The 26398-nt window shown below is 35.6% G+C and overlaps 1 protein-coding gene across 6 annotated transcripts in view; it reads left to right on the plus strand.

The window, feature by feature from the left end:
• Positions 1-26398, plus strand: part of AKAP6 (A-kinase anchoring protein 6) — a 487418-nt gene that overhangs the window by 400604 nt on the left and 60416 nt on the right. For all 6 annotated transcript variants that reach the window (XM_053224350.1, XM_015073684.3, XM_015073690.3 and 3 more), the window contains one exon: positions 24188-24403. In XM_053224350.1, the coding sequence (XP_053080325.1) occupies positions 24188-24403 (216 nt within the window). The remainder of the gene's footprint in view (positions 1-24187; positions 24404-26398) is intronic.

Genomic DNA, 26398 nt, shown 5'->3' on the forward strand with positions numbered 1-26398 from the left:
TTCCAGAAGTAAAAATTGGACCAATCTGGCCAAGACATTTAGAGGGAATTTCCCATGTCCACTGTAACCAATCTCAATGGCAGCATAAATAATCACACTGGTTGTGTCCCCCCAAACCCACATTTTTAAGACTAGGTTGAAAGACAGAAGAATATATTTTGGAAGTTTTGTAATATGTGAAAGGAAGCCATGGTTCCTACAGGTTCAGGATCATCCCTGCTGCTGTGTCCTGGAGCCATTACAAACTTTGTAATGATGTTGTTGGCAAAGCTGCAAAGAATTACAGTGATTCAATCTGGCTGTGACAAAAGCATGCAAATGCTTTCAAAATCAACAGACATCAGACAGGATTTAATCTTTTCTATATGTCTTAGATACAATTTTTTAAAAAGCTATTATATTAACCATGTTAGGTTCATCAAAAGAAAATACTGAATTCAGCTTTTATCAGATATTTTGTCCCACCACATATAAGAAATCCATCATCTAACACTTTGGAAGTAATTTTAAGTAACTGGATACAATCCAGAACTGTCTTTTAAAAAATTTGGCTGGGTTAAGGTTTGAATTCAAAGAGAGATTTAAATAAATGTTATACACACTACCATTTGGGTTTGGTGGGAAGATCCACAGGAAATTTTTATTGGCAGTTTTAGTGCAGCCTTCTGAAGTGAAAAAAAAAAAAAGAAGAAGAAGAAAAGAAAAGAAAGAAAAAAAGAAAGAAACAACAAAGACCTAATTCTTTCTGAGCACACCTTTCACTAGAAGGAGATACTGACTGATTCCCATGAAGGGGAATGAGTTGAGGATACAAAGATATAGCCGTGTACTTATTTCAAAGGTGTCATTCGTATTATTGCTATCAGGTAAACCAGATTCATGGAAATTAAAGGCTGCAATGCTAATCTAGGAAAATGAGAGGGAGATCTCACCCATCTTTATTGCTGCTTAGAAAATCAGACAGAAATACATTTAGGCTCTGAAACCACTGTGATTAATGTTTCTATTCTTAAGTCTTAATTGATTTCTTAACATTATTTCAATGTTATTTTTATTGTTAACACACTCAATTTGAGTAGAAAATGGGGAACAGAATTGTAAACTTGTCTCCATGCTCTCCACTTATCTAAGTGTAGGATGGGAGCAGTGAATCTGTTCCACATTAGGGAAGAAGCTTACACAGGTGAGTTCAAGATGCTTGGGTTTATCATGACTCTAACTATTTCTAATCCCTGATCTTAAAGCCCCTTAGGTTTCTCATCTTACAAATAGGGATAGTAATAGCACTTAGCTCATAGAGTGGTTATAAGATACTATATACGAAAGTTGCTTGCAACTAGAGCCTGCATAGTAAGAACTCAATATATATTAGCTTATAATTACTATAGCATAAACTGATCCTTTTAAAAAAATATTTATTGTTAATACAGCAAAGTAAATAGATAAGTAGTAAACATAAAGAAAAGTCCATGGGGTTTCAGTTACTTGAGGTCAGTTGTATGCTCAATGGGAAGTGAATTATCTATCTTATTGTTTGGTCATTGACCTATAATCATCTAGGTAAAACCACAAGAGGATTGTTTCCCTCTAAAGGCTAGCAAAAAAGGAGGCAATCAGTACACCTTCCAAGTTTCCCCTCTCACTTGGGAAAAGGACAGCTCTTTTGGGATGCAATAGACCAGATCCCAGATTATCCAAGGTGGATCTCCACATCAGGCTACTTTTCGGCTTTTGAGCAAGATGGCAAAACAGCTGCTTAGAGTCCCTTTTCTTCCCCATTTTCTGTCTCCCTGACCTTCTTTTGTAAACACTCTTTTTATATCTTCATCATATTTCTCCTGGTTTACTGCTCTACACACACAATTAGAACTCCACTTAAGGAGATAAACAAAATTTATTTTTTTAGTGTTAATATTGAGTTGTGAATCCTCTTCTGTAACTTTAGTACCACATCATTCTTTTACAGTTTACCAATTAATGGTAGTTATAGAGTACCCTTACTAGGTCATGTTTGTTGGCAACATTATGACCTAGGATTTCCAGCTGTGTGATCTCAGTAAATAATTTCTTTTTGCCTGATATTATTTATTTGTAAATTTAGGCTTTTTGTTTGAAAGGCTTCCCCTCACCTCTAGCATTCTGTGACTGTGTCGTAGCCATCTTTTTCCTTGGATGAATCTATTCAATTATAGATGTCATTTAATTCCTCTAAACAACACTTTCCATTTGGCATAAAACTTCTGGTATACAGACAATTCTGTATTCCAGGAGTCATGTTTACTTCATTGAGAATGATGCTTCAGAAGGACAAGGGCATCTTTTGAACCAAAGTTTGTTGCCTTTGGCACCACAGTAGCCAACTTTGTCTTTATATCCATTTCCTTTCTAACATTATAATATCTTTATAATTTGAATAGACATGCGGGTCTAAAATGGGAAAGAAAAGGTTTTCCTAGTTATAAATTTCAATCAGAAAGGTGGCACAGGTAGCATGAATATATATGTTTTTGTTGTTTTATACATCATCAGGACTCGGTTGATTTAAAAGTGCAAAGAATTATACAAATGGCTGGTACAGTGATGGCAAGCAAATGTACAGGTCTGTGAGAAACAGAATACAGAACACTCTTGGTTAAAATTAATGTCCAGGTTGAAGAGATGTGGGATTTGAATGTAACAGAACTAACCAGAGACCCTACAATCAGAGGCATTGCCTTATTCCTTTCTCATCTATTAGGTGCCTTGAAGTCCTTCACAGTATGTCTAAATTCTTCATATATCTTTGCCTGTCATTTGGTTATCAAATTTTTAGCATGTTGTTTTAGGTGAATTTTTTAAATAAATTGCATTCTAATCAAATCTGAAAGTCTCTATCTTTTAATAAAAAGGTAAGCCCTTTCACATATAGTTCTTTTTTTAATTTGAGAGAGAGAGGGGGCACATGTTTGAGCAGGGAAGGGGCAGAAGAAAAGAGAGAGAGAGAGAGAGAGAGAGAGAATTTTAAGCAGACTCCATGCTCAGTGTAGAGCCCGACATAGGGCTTGATCCCACAACCTTGGGATCATGACCTGAGCCAAAATCAAGAGTCAGAAGCTCAACTGATTGAGCCACCCAGGCAGCCCACATTTAGTTTCTTGATTAAGATTGCTGATCTTTTAACTCATCATGTTCCTTCATTTATTCATCCAATAAATATTTCTTGGGACCTACCATGTGGCAGGCCCTGGGCTGAGTGTTAGCAATGCATGAAGCTTACACAGTGGTCTTGTCTAAATATTTTGCTATAAGGCATGTTGTTTTCTTCATTTTTATCCTAGTGAATTGGAATTTTTTAAAAAAGATATCCCTTATATCCAAGAACAAGAATGAATCTACCTTTTATTGATGCCACTTTTAAAATGATAAATTGACTTTTCTGCATCCTCTACCCTATTTCTCCATTTTTGTTGGTATCATCTTGGATGCAGTTATTACCTAATGTTATTATTATTTTACTAACACAATGACATTCTTTCTCATGCTTGCAGTAATTTTTTTTATGTTTGCATTATATTTTATAAGAATATGAAACATGATTCAGAATTAATTCTTTATAATACTCATTTCGTTGCTCAACATCAGTTTTTTTTAATACCACGGTTTTCCATTTAAAAAAAAATTATTCTTAGTACTATTAGATTATCTTCTAATAATTTTTATAGGAAAAGTGCATTCTTAGTATATGCTTCAAACCTTGTGTGTCAGAAAATACATTTTACTTGACCTCACAAATAAACAATAGCTTGGCCAACTGTAAAATTTTGTCATGGAGAATATAACCTTTGACCATCAAAACTGCTAATGATTCTTTTGGCATTTACAGTCATAAAGAAGAAGGCTGATTTTTGTTGCTCCATAGTAACCTTGTTTTTCACTTATCTATGGCTGGGTGTTGGTCCCTTTGTATTTCTTTTGCTGGGAACCTGGTGAGTCTTAATTGATTTTTGACAACTGAAATTTTGCTTTAGATTAGAGAGTTTTGCCTACCATTTGATTATCACAAGTTCTCCATATGTTTAGTTTAGTTCCCTCTTTCTAGAGGTCCAATTCTGTGTATATTGAGTCCCCCAGATCTTTCCTTCACTTAAAGAAACCTATTTTTATTTCTACTTTTTAATACAGGGACTTTTGGTGGAATTCTCAAGGCTTTCTGTTTTTGCAGTACCTAATTTTGTAGTTTTTCACTGCAATTTTTAATTCAACAAAAGTTCTTTTCATCTTTGTACAATCTTTCCTGTTCTTGATTTGTTTCATTTGCAGAAGTGCCTACTTCAGTGCCATGGATGAAATATCTTTGTGCATATTTTTGAGAATTAGATTAAAATTTTCTAAGGTTTTCTTTTTTCTTGTACTAATTCTATTTCAAAAGGAGTCTATTAGTCTGTTGCTTTGAGTGCTCAAACTGGGCCCTCCTTTTAACTACAATGTCTATTAATCTATGTGTTGATTTTTCTATGTCTCTTTGTTCTTAAGGAGAGAGTTTTGTTTGCCAGGACTGAGTGTTAAGGTAGGTCCTCTGAGAGAATCTGTAAGTGGCTTCCTCTACAAATATTTCAGGCCCTGACAAAAAGGAAATGGAAAATGTAGATTCCCTTGAGTTTTATGAAAATTCAAGAATGAGAAAATGTAGACCATATACAAGGGATAGCCAATTGTCCATTGATACTGAAACATCGGGTACCTATATAACTAATATCAGGTGAAGTTTAAAGCAAGCTAAGGAGTCAATACTTCTCTCATTCATCAGGGGCATCTTCAGTGTCTCAGAGCAGCAGAGTGGTCTTGCAGAGTTGTGTGTCCATCAGTGTTCAGAGAGAAAGCCCCATGAGAAGGTAACTATGCTGTAACTTAGGTGATACGTTCTGGGGACTTGAACTAGTACAATTATAGTGGAAGATAGGAGGCTGGATTTAAGAGAGTCCCCCTGTTAGAGATGACAGGATTTAGAAACCGCTAATGCTGGTAGGGGTGAGGAAGTAGGAGAAAGCCTTCTCAGGACTCACTCCCACTAAGAGCTCCTCTTTTCCTGGAATACAATTGCCTCTGCCTTCACAGTCCCCTTTAAATAAGGAAGAAAATCTTCAAGAAAAGGCATTGGAAGTAATAGAACACATGTAAGGATGGAGAGGCTCTGGTACCTAAAAAGAGAAGCCAGTTCAAGATTATTTGGAGTTAACATAATGTGCTCTGGAAGTAAATGGGGCATTCCTGGGGAGGGACAAGGAAGTTCCTAGAGTGAGTGACTCTAAATTGACATCTGAAGTGAAGGAGGGGGAGTGTGAACAGAATAACATGTGCATGTGCATGGAGCTCTGGAGATAAGAGACTTCTGTGTTGTTTTGTGTACTTATTTAAATGTTATTCTTGTGTGGATAGGTATGAATCTATGTGTCTAGGGGCACCGGGGTGGCTCAGTTGGTTGAGCGTCCGACTCCGGTTCAGGTCATGATCTCACAGTTTGTGAGTTTGAGCCCTGCGTGGGGCTCTGTGCTGACAGCTCAGAGCCTGGCACCTGTTTCCGATCCTGTGTCTCCCTCTCTCTCTGCCCCTCCCCTGCTTGTGCTCTGTCTCTCTCTCTTTCTCAAAAGTAAATAAACATTAAAAAAATTTATGAATCTATGTGTCTTATCAACAAACTAGAGTGTAAACCTTTTTTAAATTAAGCTTTTTTTTTAAAAGCAGTATGAGGTTCACAGCAAAATTGAGGGAAAGTTACAGAGATTTCCCATATACTCCCTGTCCCTACTCATACAAAGCCTCCGCCATTATCAACATGGTACCACCAAAATGGTACATTTGTTACAGTTGATGAACTTACAATGACATATCATGATCACTCCAAGTTCATAGTTTGTATTACAGTTAACTCAATCCTATACATTCTGTGGGTTTACACAACTGTATAATGATATGTATCCATCATTGTGGTTTATTATACCAAGTATTTTCACTGCACTACAGATCTTCTGTGCTCTGCCTATTTATTCCTAGCCCCCTTCCCCCTGCCCCAACCCCTGGCAATCACTGATTTTTTTTTTTAAGTTTTTTTTTTTTTTTGAGACAGAGAGAGACAGAGCATGAGCAGGGGAGGGGCAGAGAGAGAGAGGGAGACACAGAATCTGAAGCAAGCTCCAGGCTCTGAGCTGTCAGCACAGAGCCTGACGCGGGGCTTGAACTCACAGACTGTAAGATCATGACCTGAGCTGAAGTCGGATGCTTAACCGACTGAGCCACCCAGGAGCCCCATCACTGATTTTTTTTTACTCTGCATAGTTTTGCCTTTCCCAGAATGTTGTATGGTTGGAATCATACAGTGTGTAGCCCTTTTAAATTGACTTCTTTCACTTAGCAATATGCATGTAAGATTCTCCCATGGTCTTTTCATGGCTTGGTAGCTCATTTCTTTTTAATACTTAATAATATCCCATTGTCTGATTATAACATAATTTATTAATTCATTCACCTACTGAAGGACGTCTTGGTTGCTACCAAGTTTGGGCCATTATGAATAAAGCTACTATAAATATCCATATGCAGATTCTTGTGTGGAAATAAGTTTTCAACTCCTTCAGGTAAATACCAAGGAGCACGATTGCCTACTTGTATGGTAAGAGTATGTTTAGTTTTGTAAGAAACTACCAAAGTTTCTTCCATAGTGCTAGTATCATTTTTCATTCCCACCAGCATTGAATAAGAGTTCTTTTTCTACATCCCCTTCAGCATTTTGTGGTGTTAGTGTTTTGAATTTTGGCCACTCTAATAGGGGTGTGTTGATATTTCATTGTTGTTTTAAGAGTATAAACTTTTTAAAAGCAGGAACCATCTTAAAGTATTTGTTTTGCATACCCTTCATAGTACCATAGGCAATGTACTTTAGAGTCACTAGATACTTAAGAAGTACTTAGCAGATTGCAGATCATCATGATGGGACCTGAGATCATTTAGCTAGCTTAACCTTCTTATTCTGAAGAAGAAAAAACCAAGTCTCTGATAAATTAAATAACTACCCAACCAGAGCCAGATGTCAGCCCACATCTCCTGAATCCTAATCCAGGCCATAGTCCAATAATACCAAACCAATGATTTCATGTGAATTAATACTGATGTCTTTGCAATTTTCACAACTCAATTTTTTCTCTATAAAATAGAGATAATAAGTCTATGTTATTTGATGATTGAAAATTTAAAAAAATGATCATTACAGCAGACATTGTGATTGACAAGAAATGTAGAAATGCTTGTTAATACTATCAAGTCCTATTTTAAATAGTGTTAAAAATACATATGACAATAAACCAAGACTCCTCTGGTATTGGAATTCAGAGACTTACCATCTTGACCTGCAACAGCTTCTCATTTCCAGGGGCTTTGCTCTGGAAGTTCAACTCAGCGTACAGTTTGCTATCATTTTTCACCTTCTGTTTATGTTGCACCTCCATATGAGGAGCTTAAAGAGCTTTAGAGACATTAGCTCATTAATCCTCCCCAAACCTCTCTAAGATAGGACGGAGGCATAAATCATTATTCCCATCTGGAAAAAAAATAGCCTAAGTTATCTCTCTTAATTTCACTGATGCTCTAAACTGTTGATTAAATCCTAACTTATACCCTTACATTCAGAATATTGCATTCTCTTCCCCAAGGATATTTTTCTTTCTTTTTGAATTTAATGTCATGAGGATAAGTGTAAAAATAGATCAATGGGTCTGGTGTTAGAAGTTCTTTGAAAAATACAGGATAGGTGGTAAACCAGGTTCTTCCTTCCCCTCAAGCTCTCCTCCTTTTCTCAAAATGTCCTTCTTTATTACCCTTCAGTCATGACAGGAGAAATGACTTTTAGGAATTAGAAGGATGTTTCAAGACCCATTCACTCCTTTATCTGTCAGCCAAGATTACCACCAAGAGAGCCAATGGATATCCATTCAACCATGCCATCCTAATTCTCAGTAAAACACTGGTGCAATGGACTTCAAAACTTCACAAACATAACAGTGGAAGTTAAAATTTTCAATCTTGTGTGCTTTGCTTAGGCATGTGGTTCTCACTATAAAGATATTTGGAGTTAGACTTTGAATATGTTAGAACCTGAGCAGAATACATGAGCAGAATCTGAGGCCAAGCAAGGTTGATTCATACAAGTGATTGCAACAAAGCACTTGCCCAATTAGTTTCCTACAGTTCAGGACAGTGAAAGGAAAAATAAATAAAAATGAAAGACGAAATGAAATTAGTATTCTTTCACTCCTACAAGTTCACCAGAGCAGATGAGAGTCAACTTGCAACTGATTTGAGAAATATTCAAAGTTGTATTTTATTATTTTTTAGAAGTCTGTCTTAGATAGACTCATATTTTCCTGCCTCATAACAGAACAAGATTATGTCATAATCTGATGCCAGAAGATGTGAAATGCTAAAGAATCATTGCATTTTAGAGAAAGAATATGGAGGGCACATAAAAGTTATATGATTTACTTGAGATAATACAACTACTTATTGCCAAACTAGGCAAAGACTCTAAGTTGTGTTTTTTTCCCCTCAGTCCAAGTTGCTCTCAGATGTTTAGTTAGAACACCTTCATGCCCTGATGACATATATTCTGCCTTGCTGCCAAAATACTAGATGAGGTGAATGAGGGCACTGCCCCCCAATATACTCATTCATGTTTTGGGGAGCAAGCAGGAGAGAGATGTGGTATCTCTTCTCAGAAGAAATGAAAACATCATCCTTCTAAAAGGAAAACTAACTTTATTCAGGAAAATGCTCTCAAAAAATTCTCCTGGACCTCTGCTTTATTTTAGCTATGGGAGTGTTTAAAGAATGAAGTTCTTATTACATTTCCTTTTCACATGGTTCTGGAATATTGCTTTGAGCTAAATAATCATTATAGCAATTTACCAGTTGGCTAATATTGAGTCAGCATCTCTCTACTACCTAATATAATGGTTGAAGAGTGTGTTGCTGTTATATATTAGTTAAACTTCTAAACGACCCTGAGAGTGTGGTTAGTGTTACTGCACATCTGGGAATACTGAAAACTGGCGAGAAGGAGTCAAGTTGCCCTGGGCTTCCACCACAAAAGCAAAGGAAAGAGCTAAGAAGCAATTTCCTAGTTATCCAAACTCACAGGAAAATGTCCTATTTAGATGCCATAAAAATAAAATCAGAAATATGAAGTTTGTAGAGCTGTCTATACCTCAGTCTCTTCCAGGTCAGGGAGGAATAAATGAATAAACAGAAGGATCTTTCTAGTGTTGACTTTTTGTCCCTAGTATCATTTTCCTCCTTTTTAGTGTTGTTATTCCCCAAAGCCTAACTCTCTTCCTGCATTCTTATTGTGTCCCACGTGTTCTTGAATTCATTTATTTCCCATCTGCAGGATTCTGGAATAACAGTAATACTTCCCTAAAATACCAATTCCTAGCTGTTCTACTTCCAGTAACACTCCGAGCTTTGTGACAAGTGCCAAGAGTGGCTTCATAGGAAATAAACTATGTTACTCAGAGATAAATTTGGGAAAATAGGGTCTGATAGAGGAGAGAAGGAGTCAAATGTATTAATGAGAGAGCTAGAAAATACCATGCAACAGAGCTGAGCAAGTCATGAAACCAGTTAGTTCAGTAATCTGTCCTCTCCTGCGTGTTCCACACTATCCCTGGGAATTCCTCCCAGGTTATCCTTGCTCCTGTGTTCTCTCACTTTCCTTCTTTCTCCTTGCTTTTCCTTGCTATTTCATTCTTCAAGTGTGGTCTTTATGATGATCCTTCTTTTGTAGATTTGGCCTAATGAATGTATTGTGCTGTACCTTGTCACATAGAATTATTTTCTTCCTTTCCTCAAGACCAACTTGAATATTCCTTTGACCTGGCTAGTGAATACCCAACATCCATTAAAAACGAAGATGAGTTCAGGTACCTGGGATCAACAGAGAATCTAGAGGAAGAAAATCACCTTTATCCATTCCCCAGAATTACTTTGAAATGATTCCCATGGAATCTAACAAGAGATAAAAAGCACAGTGGGTGTTGTAAATAGATTTCAAAATATAATAATGTAGAACTAAATGGCAATTAATACCTTATCTGCTTATGAAAAGAGTGATTGTGGAATTTTAAGAAAAGGTATTTTGTAGTATAATGGCTAAGTTGCATTTATATCCAGCACCCTTTCCCCCTTTTTGCTAAAAGTTACCTTTCTATAATTGCAGACTAGTTTAGCATCTTAACAATAATGGACATGTTTTTAAAAGATTATTGCCAAAAAGTGCATTCTTTATTCCAGAGAGACTCTGTAATAGATACCAGCATTTTAGTAATGATACAAGCAATCTGTAAGCTATTACAGTTTTCTTTAGAGTAACTTAATCTTCATATTGTTTTGTATGTCTGGAATTTTAATAGTGTTTTTAATTTACAAAAGGAAGTATATAACATATTACTAATTACATGTGAAGATGAACTAAGCACACGACCACTGAGCTTGATTCTTAAAAACAAACATATTTAAAAGTACTTAACCTAATGTAGGGAAAGTCACAAAAAAATTAAAGAATACCACACAGGGATAGCAACAGTTTTTATGGAATAACAAAGCAAGGTCTGCAATTCTAAAATGGTTATTATATTTTGGTCCACAGCTAACAAAATAGCCAACAGAAATAGAAATCTCCTTTCCAAATATAATTAATGTTTTTCAACACATGAAAAGTACAAACAATTAAATGAATGTTTATAACAAACTGATTAGCTTTTATCTTGATGACACCATTCATCCAAGAATTTATAGTATTAACCAATAGTCCTGGTGGCCCTAAGTGATCCAATCTAGTATCCAAGTGAGAGGATACTAGATTGCAAGAAAAAGTAAAAGCTTTTTCTAGGTCAAAGGTCAAATTAAGTAGGCCATGAAAGTTAAGGTAACTTGACTTTGGACCTCACTCATTTGCTGCCTCGATGAACAGAGTGGAGATGATTTTTCTTAAAAATGGAAGCACTCACTGGAAATATTTTGATTTTAAATGGTTATAAGAAATCATTTGGTGTTAGAATCTAGACTTATATTGTCATGTACAATTTTGAAACTATTTTGGCACACATCCCAGACCATCTTCAAGGAGCTGATAGAGATGTGCTTAGTAAACCAATTCAGGGGTCTTTAATGCTATTTTTAAAATCCAGCTTTTACATTAAATAAACCCGTGTGTTATTTTGAAAGAAGTTATAATCTACTTAAAACTGTCATTCTGTGTTTCTAACTTGCAATTAGGTGGTATTTCCAAAATGTCAGACCTAGATTCTGCTTCTACCATCACCATAATAAAATGTGACAGCCAAGATATTATATCAATACCTTTTCCATAATTAGCAATAAGGATCCTGCCAAGGGTTAACTAGAAAAGTTTCATAAACGTTTTTCTACAAATGGTTCTGAAGGCAGTATTATGCTTTTGAAATCTGCTAATGTAGCAAAGACTCATGACAACCAGGAGACAAATCTATGAGCAAAACTGTTTGGAGAGAATAGTTTTGTAGTGTATGATGTATGTTATGTAAATGAGCTTATTAGGACTCTCATCTATTTTATTATTGGTGACCAATTTAATAGAGGCATTTAAAAAACAATATTTCTGCCTGACTCCTAGAAATGAAGAAGATACATTGATATAATTGAGAGCAAATGATTGCATGTCGTGCCATTTAATCGTGTCATTTTTCAATTGCTATTTTTTGCACTTCACTGCATGCTTATAGAATATTTAGCTTCAATATAGATTAAGTCCCAGGGTTCGCAACTGAGCTGAGTTCCTATATTGGCTGACGCTGTCTTTTAAGTTTGGAATCAGTTAAAATATGCAGACGTCATTTGCCCATATTTCCTTTAAAATATGCAATTCATCATTCATACCTCACTTGAGGTATTTTAGTTTTTTTTGCTGTTTTGAAGAATTACCCCTTTATAATTTCTGGATGGAAATTCTTAATTGCAACACTATACACTAGATACAGTTGAGGTAAGCACATAATTGGCTCAAGAATGGTGCTCTCAAGACCAAAAGATCTGCTGACCTTTGCTGGGAACTCTGATAATCACTTGCCTAATAAATGTTTCTTACTTTTGTTCAATCTCTTTTTGATTATGTATTTAATTTACATTTTTCTCAGAAAAAAGATTATCCTCCACTGTCTGCTAGAATATGAGGGTCTTGAGGGTAGAAAGTTTGTCTGTTTTGTTCACTGACGCATCTCAAACACTCAGAACAGTGCCCATTACAATAGGTGCTCAATAAATATTTGCTCAGTAAATGAATTTGTGTTTTTTCCATCTCTGCTCTCACAACCACGCTAGAATTAAGAAGAATTAAGAATAGCAGAGTACTATTTTTTTTAAAGATTTTCATTTATTTTTTTTCATTTATTTTTTTAATGTTTATTTTATTTTTGAGAGAGAAGGGGAGGAGGGACAGAGAGAGAGAGGGAGACACAGAATCTAAAGCAGGCTCCAGGCTTTGAGCTGTCAACACATAGCCCGACGCGAGGCTTGAACTCAGGAACTGTGAGATCATGACCTGAACCGAAGTTGGACACTTAACCAACTGAGCCACCCAAAGCCCCAAATGATTTTCATTTTTAAGTAATCTCTACACTCAACATGGGGCTTGAATTTACAACCCCAAGATCAAGAGACTTATCCTTTACCAACTGAGTCAGTCAGGCACCCCATAGATTACTAATTTTTAACTTAGGTCTAGAAACGGGTATAAGAGACACCTATGAAAAGTATACTGAAGTACATTGTTGGCTCTCTTATCAACAATAACTTTATGGTTGTGGCCACTTCTGGTTGGAAATAAGGGACAGGAACAGTCTTAAAATGGAAACATTTTATAAGCCTCTTCAGGTCTTTTAGAAAGGAAATGTAGCATAGTGTTTTTATGAATTAGCTCAGGATTCAAGTTGCATGGGGTAACATCCTGCCTTTGCTGCTTATTAGCTGTGTTATCTTTGGTCAGTTACTTAACCTCCTTGTGTCTCCATTTCCTCATTTGTAAAATAGGTACATGACAATAATATATATTTCATAGTGCTGTTTTGAGGATTAAATGAGCCAATACATATAAAATACCTAAAGAATGCATAGCAGAAAGAAATACACAAATAATGTTTGTCATTAGTGTATGAGATTAGTGAAAACTAAAAAAATACTAAGAATAGTGCTCTAGCAATTTAATAATATTTAATGATTGTTGGCTATTATTTTGCAATCAAGTAAATCCTTGATTAAATATTTGAGGAGAACATAACATTTAAAAGACTTCTTATAGGTTCACATACATATAGTTAACTTAGAATGACCATTGGTAAAATACATGAAGTACATCTGATATGTCACTTTTCTCATTTTCATATGGACACCAACAACACAATGGATTACAGTTTCATAAGATGTGTGATCGTGCATGAAACTCACCACTGCAGTAATTAGACTTAACTAACATTCTTTAATTTCTACATTTTCTTCAACTCCTTTAACAGATCCATGCTCTTCTATATATACTTTTCTGTTTATGTTTTATGATATTTCTAGAAGTAGGACAGCTATATTAAAAACAGCACTGTATTATTTTTATCATATAGCAGAATGTATTATCTGTTGACTGAGATTTATAGGTTTGCAGTTATGACTCTATCCCAGGGAATTGTATAGCCATTACTTTAAAAAAAATAAATGAAAGCTCTAAGTTTGCCTTTATTTAAGTGTATTAATATGTGTTTGAACTCACTGTTGCAGAACTGTGATGTCTGAATGGTATTAGTAATATCATAAGATCTCTTGTCATGACACACCCTAAATGTATGTGTGGTAAATTCTCTGATTCTATTACCAGTTATGTGGCTAATAATATATACCTGGCCTTACCAAGAGATTAAAAAAATAGCTTTATTGTGATATAATTCACATACCATAAAATCTAATTTCAGAATGTTTTCACCAGTCCCCAAAGAAATCCCTTAACCATTAGCAGTCATTCCTTATCCCCCACTGACTGCAACCCAAGGAAACCACTAATATACATAGTATGCGTTTGTCTGTTCCAGACATTTTATATAAGTGGAATCATACAATTATGTGGCCTTTTAGTGTCTGGCTTCTTCACTTAGCATAATTTTTCAAGGTTCATTTATGTTGTGGTATGTATCAGTACTTTATTCCTCTTTTTTTTTTTTAATGTAAGCTCTATGCCCAACACAGGGCTTGAATTCATAACCCCAAGATTAAGAATCACAGCCTCTACCAACTGAGTCAGCTAGGTGCCCCTTTTGTTCCTTTTTATGGTCAAATAATATTCCATTGTATGAATAAAAAATACTACATTTTTTGGATGCATTCTAACAATTTTATTTTATTGTATTTCATATTTTTTTAATTTTATTTTTTATTTTTTATTGTTTAAAATTTACATCCAAATTAGTTAGTGCAACAATGATTTCAGGAGTAGATTCCTTAGTGCCCCTTACCCATTTAGCCCATCTACCCTCCCACAACTCCTTTAGTAACCCTCTGTTTATTCTCCATATTTATGAGTCTCTTCTGTTTTGTCCCCCTCCCTGCTTTTATATTATTTTTGTTTCCCTTCCCTTATGTTCATCTGTTTGTCTCTTAAAGTCCTCATATGAGTGAAGTCATATGATTTTTGTCTTTCTCTGACTAATTTCACTTAGCATAATACCCTCCAGTTCCATTCACGTAGTTGCAAATGGCAAGATTTCATTCTTTTTGATTGCCGAGTAATACTCCATTTTGTGTGTGTGTGTGTGTGTGTGTGTGTGTGTGTGTGTGTGTGTGTATAAATTTTATTTATCCATTCATCCATCAATGGACATTTGGGCTCTTTCCATACTTTGGTTATTATTGATAGTGCTGCTATAAACAAGGGGGTGCATGTGTCCCTTCGAAACAGCACACCTGTATTTCATGGATAAATGCCTAGTAGTGTAATTGCTGGGTCTAGGGTAGTTCTATTTTTAATAACTAAAATAGAGGAACCTCCATGTTGTTTTCCAGAGTGGCTGCACCAGCTTGCATTCCCACCAACAATGCAAAAGAGATCCTCTTTCTCTGCATCCCCGTCACCATCTGTTGTTGCCTGAGTTGTTAATGTTAGCCATTCTGACAGGTGTAAGGTGGTATCTCATCGTGGTTTTGATTTGTATTTCCCTGATGATGAGTGATGTTGAGCATTTTTTCATGTGTCTGTCACCATCTGGATGTCTTCTTTGGAGAAGTGTCTATTCATGTCTTTTGCCCATTTCTTCACTGGATTATTTGTTTTTTGGGTGCTGAGTTTGATAAGGTCTTTATAGATTTTGGATACTAACCCTTTATTTGATATTTAATTTGCAAATATCTTTTCCCATTCTGTTGATTGACTTTTAGTTTAGCTGATTATTTCCTTTGCTGTGTAGAAGCTTTTTATTTTGATGAGGTCCCAGTAGTTAATTTTTGCTTTTGTTTTCCTTGTTTTTCTTGTTTCCTTTTGTTGTCCTCCGGACACATGTTAAGTAAGAAGTTGCTGCAGCTGAGGTCAAAGAGGTTTTGACTGCTTTCTCCTTGAGGATTTTGATGGCTTCCTGTCTTACATTGAGGTCTTTCATCCATTTTGAGTTTATTTTTGTGTATGGTATAAGAGAGTGGTCCACGTTCATTCTTCTGCATGTTGCTGTCCGTTTTCCCAGCACCACTTGCTGAAGAGACTGTCTTTACTCCATTGGATATTCTTTCCTGCTTTGTCAAAGATTAGTTGGCCAAAAAATACTACATTTTTTAATCCATTAACCATTGATATATATATATATATATATATATGTGTGTGTGTGTGTGTGTGTGTGTGTGTGTGTGTGTGTGTGTGTGTGTTGTTTATGCTTTTTGGCTATTATGAATAACATTGTTATGAATATTAGTCTGAAGGTTTTTGTGTATTCTTTTGGGTATTTATCTATGACAGAAATTGCTGGATCATGTAGTAATTCTGTGTTTAACTTTTTGAGGAAATGTCATACTATTTTTTTTTTTTTTTGAGAAAGAGATAGGAAAGAGAGGTGGGAGAGGGGTAGTGAGAGAGGAAGAGAGAAAATCTTAAGCAGGCTCCACACCCAGCATGGAGCCCTAAACAGAGCTCTATCTCATAATTGTGAGATCATAACCTGAGCTGAAATTAAGAGTCATATGCTTAACCAACTTAGCCACTCAGTTGCTCCATGTCATACTATTTTCCAAAATGAATGCACTACTTTGCAATCTCACCAACTGTGTATGAGAATTCCAATTTCCCTATATCTTTGCCAATGTTGTTATTTTCGTCTTTTTTATTTTAGCTATCATAGTGTGGGTGAAGTAGTATCTAATTGTGGTTTATATTTGCATTTCCCTGTTGGCTAATGATATTGAACACTTTTTCATATGTTTATTGGTCATTTGTATGTTGTCTTTGAATAAATGTCTATTGAATACTTTGCCCATTTTAAAAATGGAGTTACTTATCTTTATATGGTTGAGTTTTAAGGGTTCTTTATATATTCTGGGTACAAGTCCTTTATAAGATATAGGATTTTCAGATATTTTCTCCCATTCTGTGGGTTCTTTCATTTTTTTATGGTGTCATTTGAAGAGCAGAAGTTTTTAATTTTGATTAAGTTGTCCAAAAGTCACTTGTACTCTTGGTGGCATCTCTAAGAAATCACTGCCTAAGAAGTCAGAAGTCACTTCTACTTTAGGTGTCCTATTTAAAAAACCATTGCCTATCCCCAGGTAATGAATATTTACTCCTATGTTTTCTTTTCAGATGTTTTTAGTTGTAGTTCTTTTTTTTAATGTTTTGATGTTTTTATCATATTTTTGAGAGAAAGAGACAAGAGTGTGAGCAGGAGAGGGGCAGAGAGGGAGACACAGAATCAGAAGGAGGCTCCAGGGTCTGAACGGTCAACATAGAGCCTGATGTGAAGCTCCAGCTCATGAGCCATGAGATCATGACCTGAGCTGAAGTCAGATACTTAACCAACTGAGCCACCCAGGCACCCCAATTTTAGTTTTAGTTCTTACATTTAGGGCTATGATTCATTTTGAGTTAATTTTGTATATGATGTGAGGTGGGGGAGTTCAATTCATTCTTTTGCATGTGGATGCAATTATCCCAGCCCCTTTTATTGAAAATGCTTTTTCTGACTTAATTGTACCAAGATCTTTTTAATTCCACTTACTTTATTGGAAAGCATTCAATCATTAATCACTAATATCCTATACTTAATCATAAAATATGCCTTTTTATGGCCTAAATTGGCCATGTTACAAACATTATCTTGTCTAAATTATTGCAGCATCAGAACACTAAGTTATGTTGTTTCTATATCTAAATGTTTTATTATGTGATGTTACCCCCTCAAAGAAGCTTTACTGACTATCCAGTTTAAAGTAACCCCCACCACTTTCCACCATTTCACCCTATTTTATTTTATATCTCATCATTATCTGATATTTTCTTGTAGGTTTATTTATGTTTTATTTCCAGCCTCTTACCACTACCCCCCAACACACACAAATTCAAATGTAAGTTCTATGAAAGCAGAACTCTTGTTGCTCACTGCTATATCCCCATCCCTGAGAACAGTGCCTGGTACATAAGAGGCACTCAATACGTCCATTTGGATTGTTGGATGGATGGATGGATGGATGCATGGATAATTGAATTATGATTATCATCATTGTCCACTTGAACTTCCATCCTGTTTTAAAATGTTACCAAAATTGTAGTTTCTTGACCTTTCTTATGTGACTCTTCCAGCTGTAATGCCTGACCTCTTTTCCCTCCACCTTTTTGATCTTCAGCAACTTTAACATAGTACTAGGTCCATGAACCTTAATCTATATACTCCTGCTAGTAATGATCTTTTCATCCCCTAAGTCAACGTTTACTTTGAGGAGGGAGAGTCTTTTCTTTACAGCCAAATAACAAGCACCTAAAAACAGGTACCACATCTTATTATATTCCCCTTACTTACTAATTCCAACCTATAATGAAAAGTGTGGTGTTTAGCACATAGATGATACTCAATAAATGTTTATTGCTGTAAGAAATACCATTCATATTATCTTTGGCATCCTTGCCCCAAAATAATAATCCAGAACCAACCAGTGAAAAGCATCTTTTGAAGGCTCATAGAGGTACCAGTATTGCCTCTAATTTTCCCCACATACTGTATGTTCTTGTTAGACAATGGCTGTAGCATTAACATTATCTGCATCTGATGCTTTGTACCTTCTGAACAATCATCATGGTTTTGTTTTATTATATACACTTTCTGAGAGAAGCATCTTTAGCACAATGACACATGTATTGGAGTCATTAATTACTAAATAATTTCTTTGATAAAATTGATTAAAAGGAGAAAAATCCCCAAATATAGTATTCAAACAACCTAACATATCATCATGCTTAATAATTATACTGAAAATTCCAAAGATCATCAAGCACGTACTAATAAGATAAAGATATCTCTGGTAAAAAAGACTTATTCATTGATTGATTGATTCTTTTTCTGGCAGTAATTCAGTAACAATTAAAAAAAGAACTGAGCACCATTGGTGTGGTCTCTAGGCTCTTGGCTAACAATGTGACTCCAGAAACAGAATTGTAACTTCTATTTTATACTTCTAAAAAAAAAATCTGCTCAATTGGATTAATTCTCTTATCTATAAAACTAAGTTCCTCTGTTTCCATAGGCCAGTGTTTTCAAACTTCAGCATGCATTGTAATCACATATAGTGTTTGTTAAACCATAGCTCACTGATGCCTGTCCCAGAGTTGCAGATTCAGAATAGGTGGAGTGGCCCTAGAGCACTGGCATTTCCAAGTTTCCAGGTGATGCTAGTGCTACTTGGCCTGGAGAAGTCTCTGAGAATATTTGCTCTACAAATCTGGTTACAGGTAGCAGACTAAGAGAAGACAGTTTCCCACCTTATGAAATTAAAATGGTAAAATACAGAAAGTGCAAAAAGGAAAGACAACATGAAAAAGTGCGGGGGACCCTTGCAACAAAGAGGTGGAGCTATTTACTTGTGACTCTTTAAGCCAGAAGAACTTGCATGTCTTTTTCACTTTTTTCCTCTCTCTGTTATTTCCTCACTCCAACTAGATTGAAGGCAAGTATGTATCATATATGCAGGTTAAAACTTCTTTATTGTGCTTACTACAGAGAGGGCCTACTCAATAGATATTGTTAAAAACTTGATCAATCTAGAAAATAAAGTTATGTTTGCTCTTATAAATGGAATTGCTTCATAAATAGTTTTTAGTTGACAGATCATCTAATGTCCTGTCACTTTGTTAATATTGACCTATTTAATGATGTTACATTAACCTGCTGAATAAAATTATGTAAGAGATATAGACACAAATTGCTTTGGAGTTTCTTAAACAGATTTTTTTTCTGCTTAGTTTTGGTATTTTAAAATTTTTATTTTCCTCTTCATCTCTCTTTTCTCTATTTAGTTCTTGTTTTACTTATTGTGTGGTTTGGTTTTTGGTCTAATTGTAGTTCTTTTCTTGTAAGCTTATTTATATCCTTCTGTGATAGTAGATGACACTATTATTTAAGGTCAAGAATATGGGTATACAAGTAAGTGTAATATTATGCAATATATGTATGTATATGCGTGTATATATGCATATGTTTAATATATAATGAAAAACAAAGTATCAGTATTGGAAGTCTTACCTTTAATAGTGTTAAACTGAAGCCAATGTCAAAAAGGATGTTACATCACATTTGGCTAATAATAGAGTGGCTTAAACAGTCAAAAAGGCTGACAGAATGTCAGGAGGGGAGAAAGAAAAACCCTCATTAAAAAAATAAATAAATAGGGGCACCTGGGTGGCTCAGTTGGCTAAGTGTCCAACTTCTGCTCAAGTCTTGATCATGTGGTTCACCAGTTCAAGTCCTGCTTTGGGCTCTGTGCTGACAGCTCAGAGCCTGGATCCTGCTTCAGATCCTGTGTCTCCCTCTCACTCTGCCCCTCCCCTGCTCATACTCTGTCTCCTCTCTCTCAAAAATAAATAAAAATGTTAAAAATAAACAAACAAACAACTAAATAAATAAAAGACCCCCCCCCCCGCAAGATAGACCAAAAACATCCTTTGCATCACCATTGATTAATTGAAAACCAGACCGTTTATACGTGTGATAGAAAAACCTTCAGCCTGTTGGCAACTCTATTGTAACACGTCGAAAAAGATGTGTTTAGAAGGTTGGATATCCGATTATTGTAAAGGAAAACAATGACTTAGAAATTTTGATTCTTACTTTTCTACACTTCTTATAGCAAGTCTGCCTTTTTAATAACATGAGGAAATTGAATAGAAATGTAAAATAAAGAAAATAAGAGATTAGAAATTTAAAAGTAGCACACCAAACTATATTCCACCAATTGGATTCTGAAGTGATGTAAGACAATGACCTCCATACTGAGAGGTAGTCTTCTAAGAAGACATTGCCTAACAATGACCAAATAATAGGACAACTAATACAAAAACATTTGGAATCGCTTTCTTAGACATACTGATAATTAGTGGGGTTTTTTTTCTTTCTTTTTAAATTTCCTTCACTCGGAGCACCTGGGTGGCTCAGTCAGTTAAGCGACCGGCTTTAGCTCAGGTCATGATCTCGCCGTTTCTGAGTTCAAGCCCTATATCGGGCTCTCTGCTGACGGCTCAGAGCCTGGAGCTGGTTTAGATTCTGTGCCTCCCTCTCTCTCTCTCTCTCTGCCCTTTCCCCACTCATGCTTTGTCTTTCTCTCTCAAAAGTAAATAAACATCAAAAAAATTAAAAAAAAATAAATTTCCTTTACTCTTCTGGTCTTTATACTTTTCTGTGAAGGCAATATGACTATGCTAGAGAATCAAGCATATCTCATCAGATATCAAGGAAAATGCTTCAGAATTGGCAATAATGAAAAACATTACAAATTTTTCTGTTAATTACTTCCTGTCCAGTTGCTTCACTGTCTCTTCTCCCTAACACAGTAGGTGCTCCTGCTGCCCCAGGCTACTTGCTTCCTGAACCTTCTATCTTTATAACCACAACCATTCAGCTTGGACCATCTGGTTCCCATTATTTCCCTGGAGATTTCACCAACTCCTCCAAAAACAACTTGCACAAACATTCTGTTAACAGGTCTCTCTCTACATTACTCTTGGTACCATGCTTATTTGTGGATAGTCCACCTTCAGTAGACTTCAGCTCCTTGAGAGAAGGAGCAGGAACTTGCTCCTGTTTGAAGCCTCCATGCATAAACCACTGCCTAGCAGACAGAAGGTACAATGCACATTTGAGGAAGTCTAAGAGGCAGGGATGAGTTTATCTTATTTCAGTGCCTTACTTAGGTTATTTAGTTTGGATTTGTGTTTAAAAGTACTTTTCTCTGAAAATGTAAGCCAGGAGTAGTTACAATACTTATTTGTTCCTGTGTAGTTACATTTAACATTTTTCTATGCATAGTTTATCATGGAAATAACATAAACTACTGATTCTAAGAAACATCACCAGAAAATGCACTGGTTTTATTGAGTATGTGTTTGTGATTATAAATAAATATGTATATTTTAATGGTTGTCATGGAAACTCATTTATGTAGAAGAATGTTATTTTATCAGTTATATCTCCTAGATATAAAAAACTATCAAAAATTATGTTGGCATTTAAAATTCTCAATTTTTGCCTCCTTTTTAAAGTCGTGTTATTTCCCACTGTACATATAGGATAAATTATTAATCCAGAATGTAGACTAAGTTCTTTAGATATTTAAAGTAAGAGAAAAAAAAAACTGTGGAATTGTGAAGATCCCAAAATTAGGTAGTGAATGTCAACATTCAATAAAATCCTATACTGAACATCAAAAACAGCTTTCACAGTTTTTTACCTGGACTGACTCACATTAAGATGTGGGTTGGGGTTCATCTGGATACTTAAATACTGGGTGTATTCTAGATACTCATAAAAAGATTATGGCCAGTGACGTTTATGAAAATTTCCCCTAGTGATCTCACATGCCCTGTTTCAGAACTTCAAAAATGCCTTTAAGGTGCATGAAGCTTATTTGGGCTACTTTGTAAATGTTATCAATGTGGCTGTGCTAGCTACACACATACGTTTAGTGCTGTCCATGGCAAATTTTCATTTGGCTAAGAGACATGGGGACTTTTTGCTAGCTAGATGAATGCAGTTACTGGTCTAGTCAACTTCAAACAGAGTTTTGCAAGATCCAATTTTATGGTATGGAAATATCACTCTTGATTTTTCTAACCCTTTATTGTTAGCAAATGTATAACAAAACAAAACAAAGAAATCCTCAATATTCATATTCATAGGACTCATTTCAATGAATTTCAGTTGGCTATATTATTATCTTGAAGTGTTAATATTGGATCAAAATTTGGCAGGTATTAATTGGACTTGACAGTTTGACTTGCTCAACAGTTCTAGAGCAAGAGAGCAAATTGTGTGTGTGTGTGTGTGTGTGAGAGAGAGAGAGAGAGAGAGAGAGAGAGAGAGAGAGAATGTATTTAAGAGGGGGCAGTTAGCAGGATGGGAGGAGATGGAAACAATGCTTTTTGCTTTGATAGGCCCTCAAGTTTTATCTTTGAATGTCTAGGGGTTTCTCCTCATTCAGCCTTGAACAAATGAATAGCATCAGTAAAGAAATCTGTCAGACCTGGTGGTTATATCAGGAGTTATGTAGGAAAATAATAATGAATGCTAGGAAAATAAATAAGGGTAAGTTCAGGAAACATAACTAAAAATGCTGCACTGGTATAAATTGAATAATAAAATTCCTAGTCATATTTTGCCATAAATAGAGGTTTGGGAATTTGTCATTCACCTTATTTAAAATTCAGAAATATTAAAGGTACAGTGTTCTTTCATTACAGAAATAATAGAATTTCAGCTATTACTGAGCTAGGGTCATTTAAATGGCTACTGCATGTATTATATCAGTAAGTGGAACATCTGTATGAAATGTCCACCTGCTGATCTACTGCCACTCTGTGCACATTTCAATGAACCGCATTTAATCATTTTAAGACTTCTACTAATGAAGCCTTATCTAGATTAACATTTTAAGCACAAATACTTTTAGGCATTAAAACTCTCACACTAAATGAAATTGCATTGTCTTGTTTACCCTTGTTGATTAATAAGCAATCTGTTAACTGTTAGAACAGTCCAATTGTAGCAGTAGAAGGAGATTAGTAATTCGGTGATGTTTGTGGATATAATCATCATTTCTCCTGAAGGCTTTGAATTAGAATATCACTTACACACTATCCGTAGGCAAAGAAAAGATATAATATTTTTAGACATGTGTACCCACTATTTTGCTTGAATCGTTCAGCTTAGGGTCACTGCAGCAATACAAATGCTTCTGGGGGCAAAATGCTATTTTGATGCATGCATATCCTTCTTAAATTGTGTGAATGTCTATTAAAAGAAACAGCAACCAACAAATAGTGCAGTAATAATCCAGTATCCTAATTTCTGTTCTCAGAACATTATTGCTTTGTTAATCAAGCTTCGGAAGAGAAATGTTGCTTATCCATTTTTCCCCAATAATAGATGTTACGTATGAAACTTCTCTGCAATCTTATTTAACTTATTCCCAGCCAGTAGAAAACTAAACTTTCGGCCTCAAAAAATCTAGGAGTAAGTTTGGAAAATTTCCATTTCCTTTTGGAGCCCTTCTCTATCTTTTGTGTTTCCTGTCACCTGGAATTAAAGCAGGTCAATCTGTTTGGCATTCATATGACCTAAATTTCATTAAGTTATAAATTGTTAATCACCTAGGTGTCCAGGTGGGACCCAACGTTTTAGATGGAGAAATCATTGAAAAAAAGGGAAGAAGAGTGGGATGCAGCTGAATTCTTTGGCATTAGTTGGGTATCAACAGATGGTCTCCAATCTAAAGGCAACTCCAGAGCCATTCTTGTCTTATTCATAGCCAAGAATATCACTATAATTTGAAATTATGGTGGAAGTAGGTGTTTCAATTTGGGGGGAATTATGCTTTATAAACACCCACGGATCAAGCCCTTTCTGTGTTGCAGTCCCTCTGTGGTGAAATCAAACAGCGACGACGTGGAGTGGCCTCCATCCTGCGATTGTGCCAGCATCTTCTGGATGACCGGGACACTTGCAATCTGAACGCAGACCACCAGCCCATGCAACTGATCATTGTAAATCTTGAAAGAAGATGGGAAGCCATTGTCATGCAAGCTGTTCAGTGGCAAACACGGCTACAAAAGAAGATGGGAAAGGAGTCTGTGAGTGATATTTTTTTTTTAAGCATAATGGTCTCTTATTTTTCTCAGAAAAAAATTATTTCAGAACTTGGAAAATGTATTCATCTTACAAGTGGTTTTGTGAAAAAAAGGGATAGATCTCTCCAACCACTAGTTGAAATTCCATTTGTCATAGCACGGAGATTTATTTGCCGACCAATAAGAAGTGTTTCAGTGTATCTCATTGTCTTGAAAAAAATCACAGGAAGAGTTGGCTTAATCTTGCCAAACTAAGCCATTAATTCCTTCAGTCGTTCCTTCACCCGTGATATTCTTTAATCATAAAATACCCCATGAAGATTTTGTTAGAAGGCGGCTTTCTACTCTGAAAGCACGTGTAGCAATGTGTATGCTCTATGAGGCATTGCTCTATGAGGCAATGACATAAAGTATACTGCTTACATTTTCATTACATGATGACTTAACACTGTTCGTACAACAAACTCCATTTCTTTTGCTTAGAGCTTCTTTTGATAGATATGCATTGCTGAGAGCTAGAAAGTTTCCTCTGTGAATTCTAATGCAGTGTTCAAGGTAGGGGTAGGGTCCCTTTTAAGAATTTTCCAAGTTGATTATAAGTTCAAACCATTGATACATGAAGGAAATATATGTGACTAAGGTTGTTTAATAATAGTAGAGAATAAGTTCTTGTCCAGAAAACCTTCATATTCTTAATAGAAAAGATTTATTGATAAAAAGATTGCATTCCCCAAATGACTTTGAAGTTACTGGCCATTAGTCGAATACCTAATTTTCATGTTTGACTTACATAAATGAAACACATACATACATACATACATGGAATGGATAGTTATTGTTATATGTTTATATTATCAGTTCTATGGGTTTGGAAAGTCCAAGATTCAAAACTGAAAAATCAAATGTAATAATCCTGCCACTGAAAAAAGTCTTCTCCTGTGAATTCTAATTTTAACAAATTCTTAATATCTGCTGTCTGATGTGTTTGGCATTGGGGACTGGGAACAGAAGGGACAATGAATCAGTAAGCCTTCTCACTTTTTCTGCATCTGCAGCTATGTTGAGTCTAGGGGGTGATTGTATCATCAACAGTTCAATTTAATTGTTTTGAGCTGAAGTTGTTAAATTTCTTAAGACTTCCAAGTTATTACCAGTAATCAGAGTCTATATAATTGGATGTCTTTCCTGGAAAAGACCTATGAAGCTATTTAGCTAGTGTGTTTTCCCTTTCTTTCTTTCTTTCTTTCTTTCTTTCTTTCAGTGTTTAGAAGGGCAAAAGAGGTTATTTTTTATTCTATAGTTTTGAAGCCTCTAAGCATAGTAGTGACCATAATAAAACTTACACAAAAACCATCTGCACCTGGAGAAGCTCTGACATTTTGAAAGCATTCAAGCTGCTTTGGAGGAGACAAAAATGGCTTTCTTTGGGGATTTACTTGAAATCATATGATCAGGGTTGCAGGACTAGATCTCTGTGGACTAGATGTAGACATTTTTATCCTGCTTCTGTGGTGGAAGTAAGCTTTCATTTTAAAACCCTGGCTACTTCTTAGAGGCTCAAGCTAACACATAGAGGTAGATATAAATTGCAGATAGAGAAAAGTCTCCCCTTTTCTTTAGGTTGTCTACTGAGTGTGTAGGCTTTTGGAATGATGGAGGTAGCAAATAAGGTCTGTGCTAAACAAGGTTGAAAATCACTGTCAAGAAAAGGATAGAACAGAGTAAGACTAATGGCAACAATTCAGTCAGCAGAGGGTACCTAATTAAGTTGGAGATATTTCTTGCTTCTGATCTCTGTTGTTTAGTAAAGAGTCCATATTGCTTTGATGGGCAAGCAGCCATTGACCATTGTGGGAGGCTACCTATGCAGAAAATCAGAAGTCTCTAAATGGTCTATTTGCTTGTTTATCATATGCCTCACGCTCATGCCATCCCCTTGGTCCTTCATGCACAGGGACTTTCAGTGCCTGTTTGCAAGGCCTGGGACGTACTTGCCCA

Source organism: Acinonyx jubatus, chromosome B3 (assembly GCF_027475565.1).
Source record: "Acinonyx jubatus isolate Ajub_Pintada_27869175 chromosome B3, VMU_Ajub_asm_v1.0, whole genome shotgun sequence".
Taxonomy (NCBI): Eukaryota; Metazoa; Chordata; class Mammalia; order Carnivora; family Felidae; genus Acinonyx; species Acinonyx jubatus.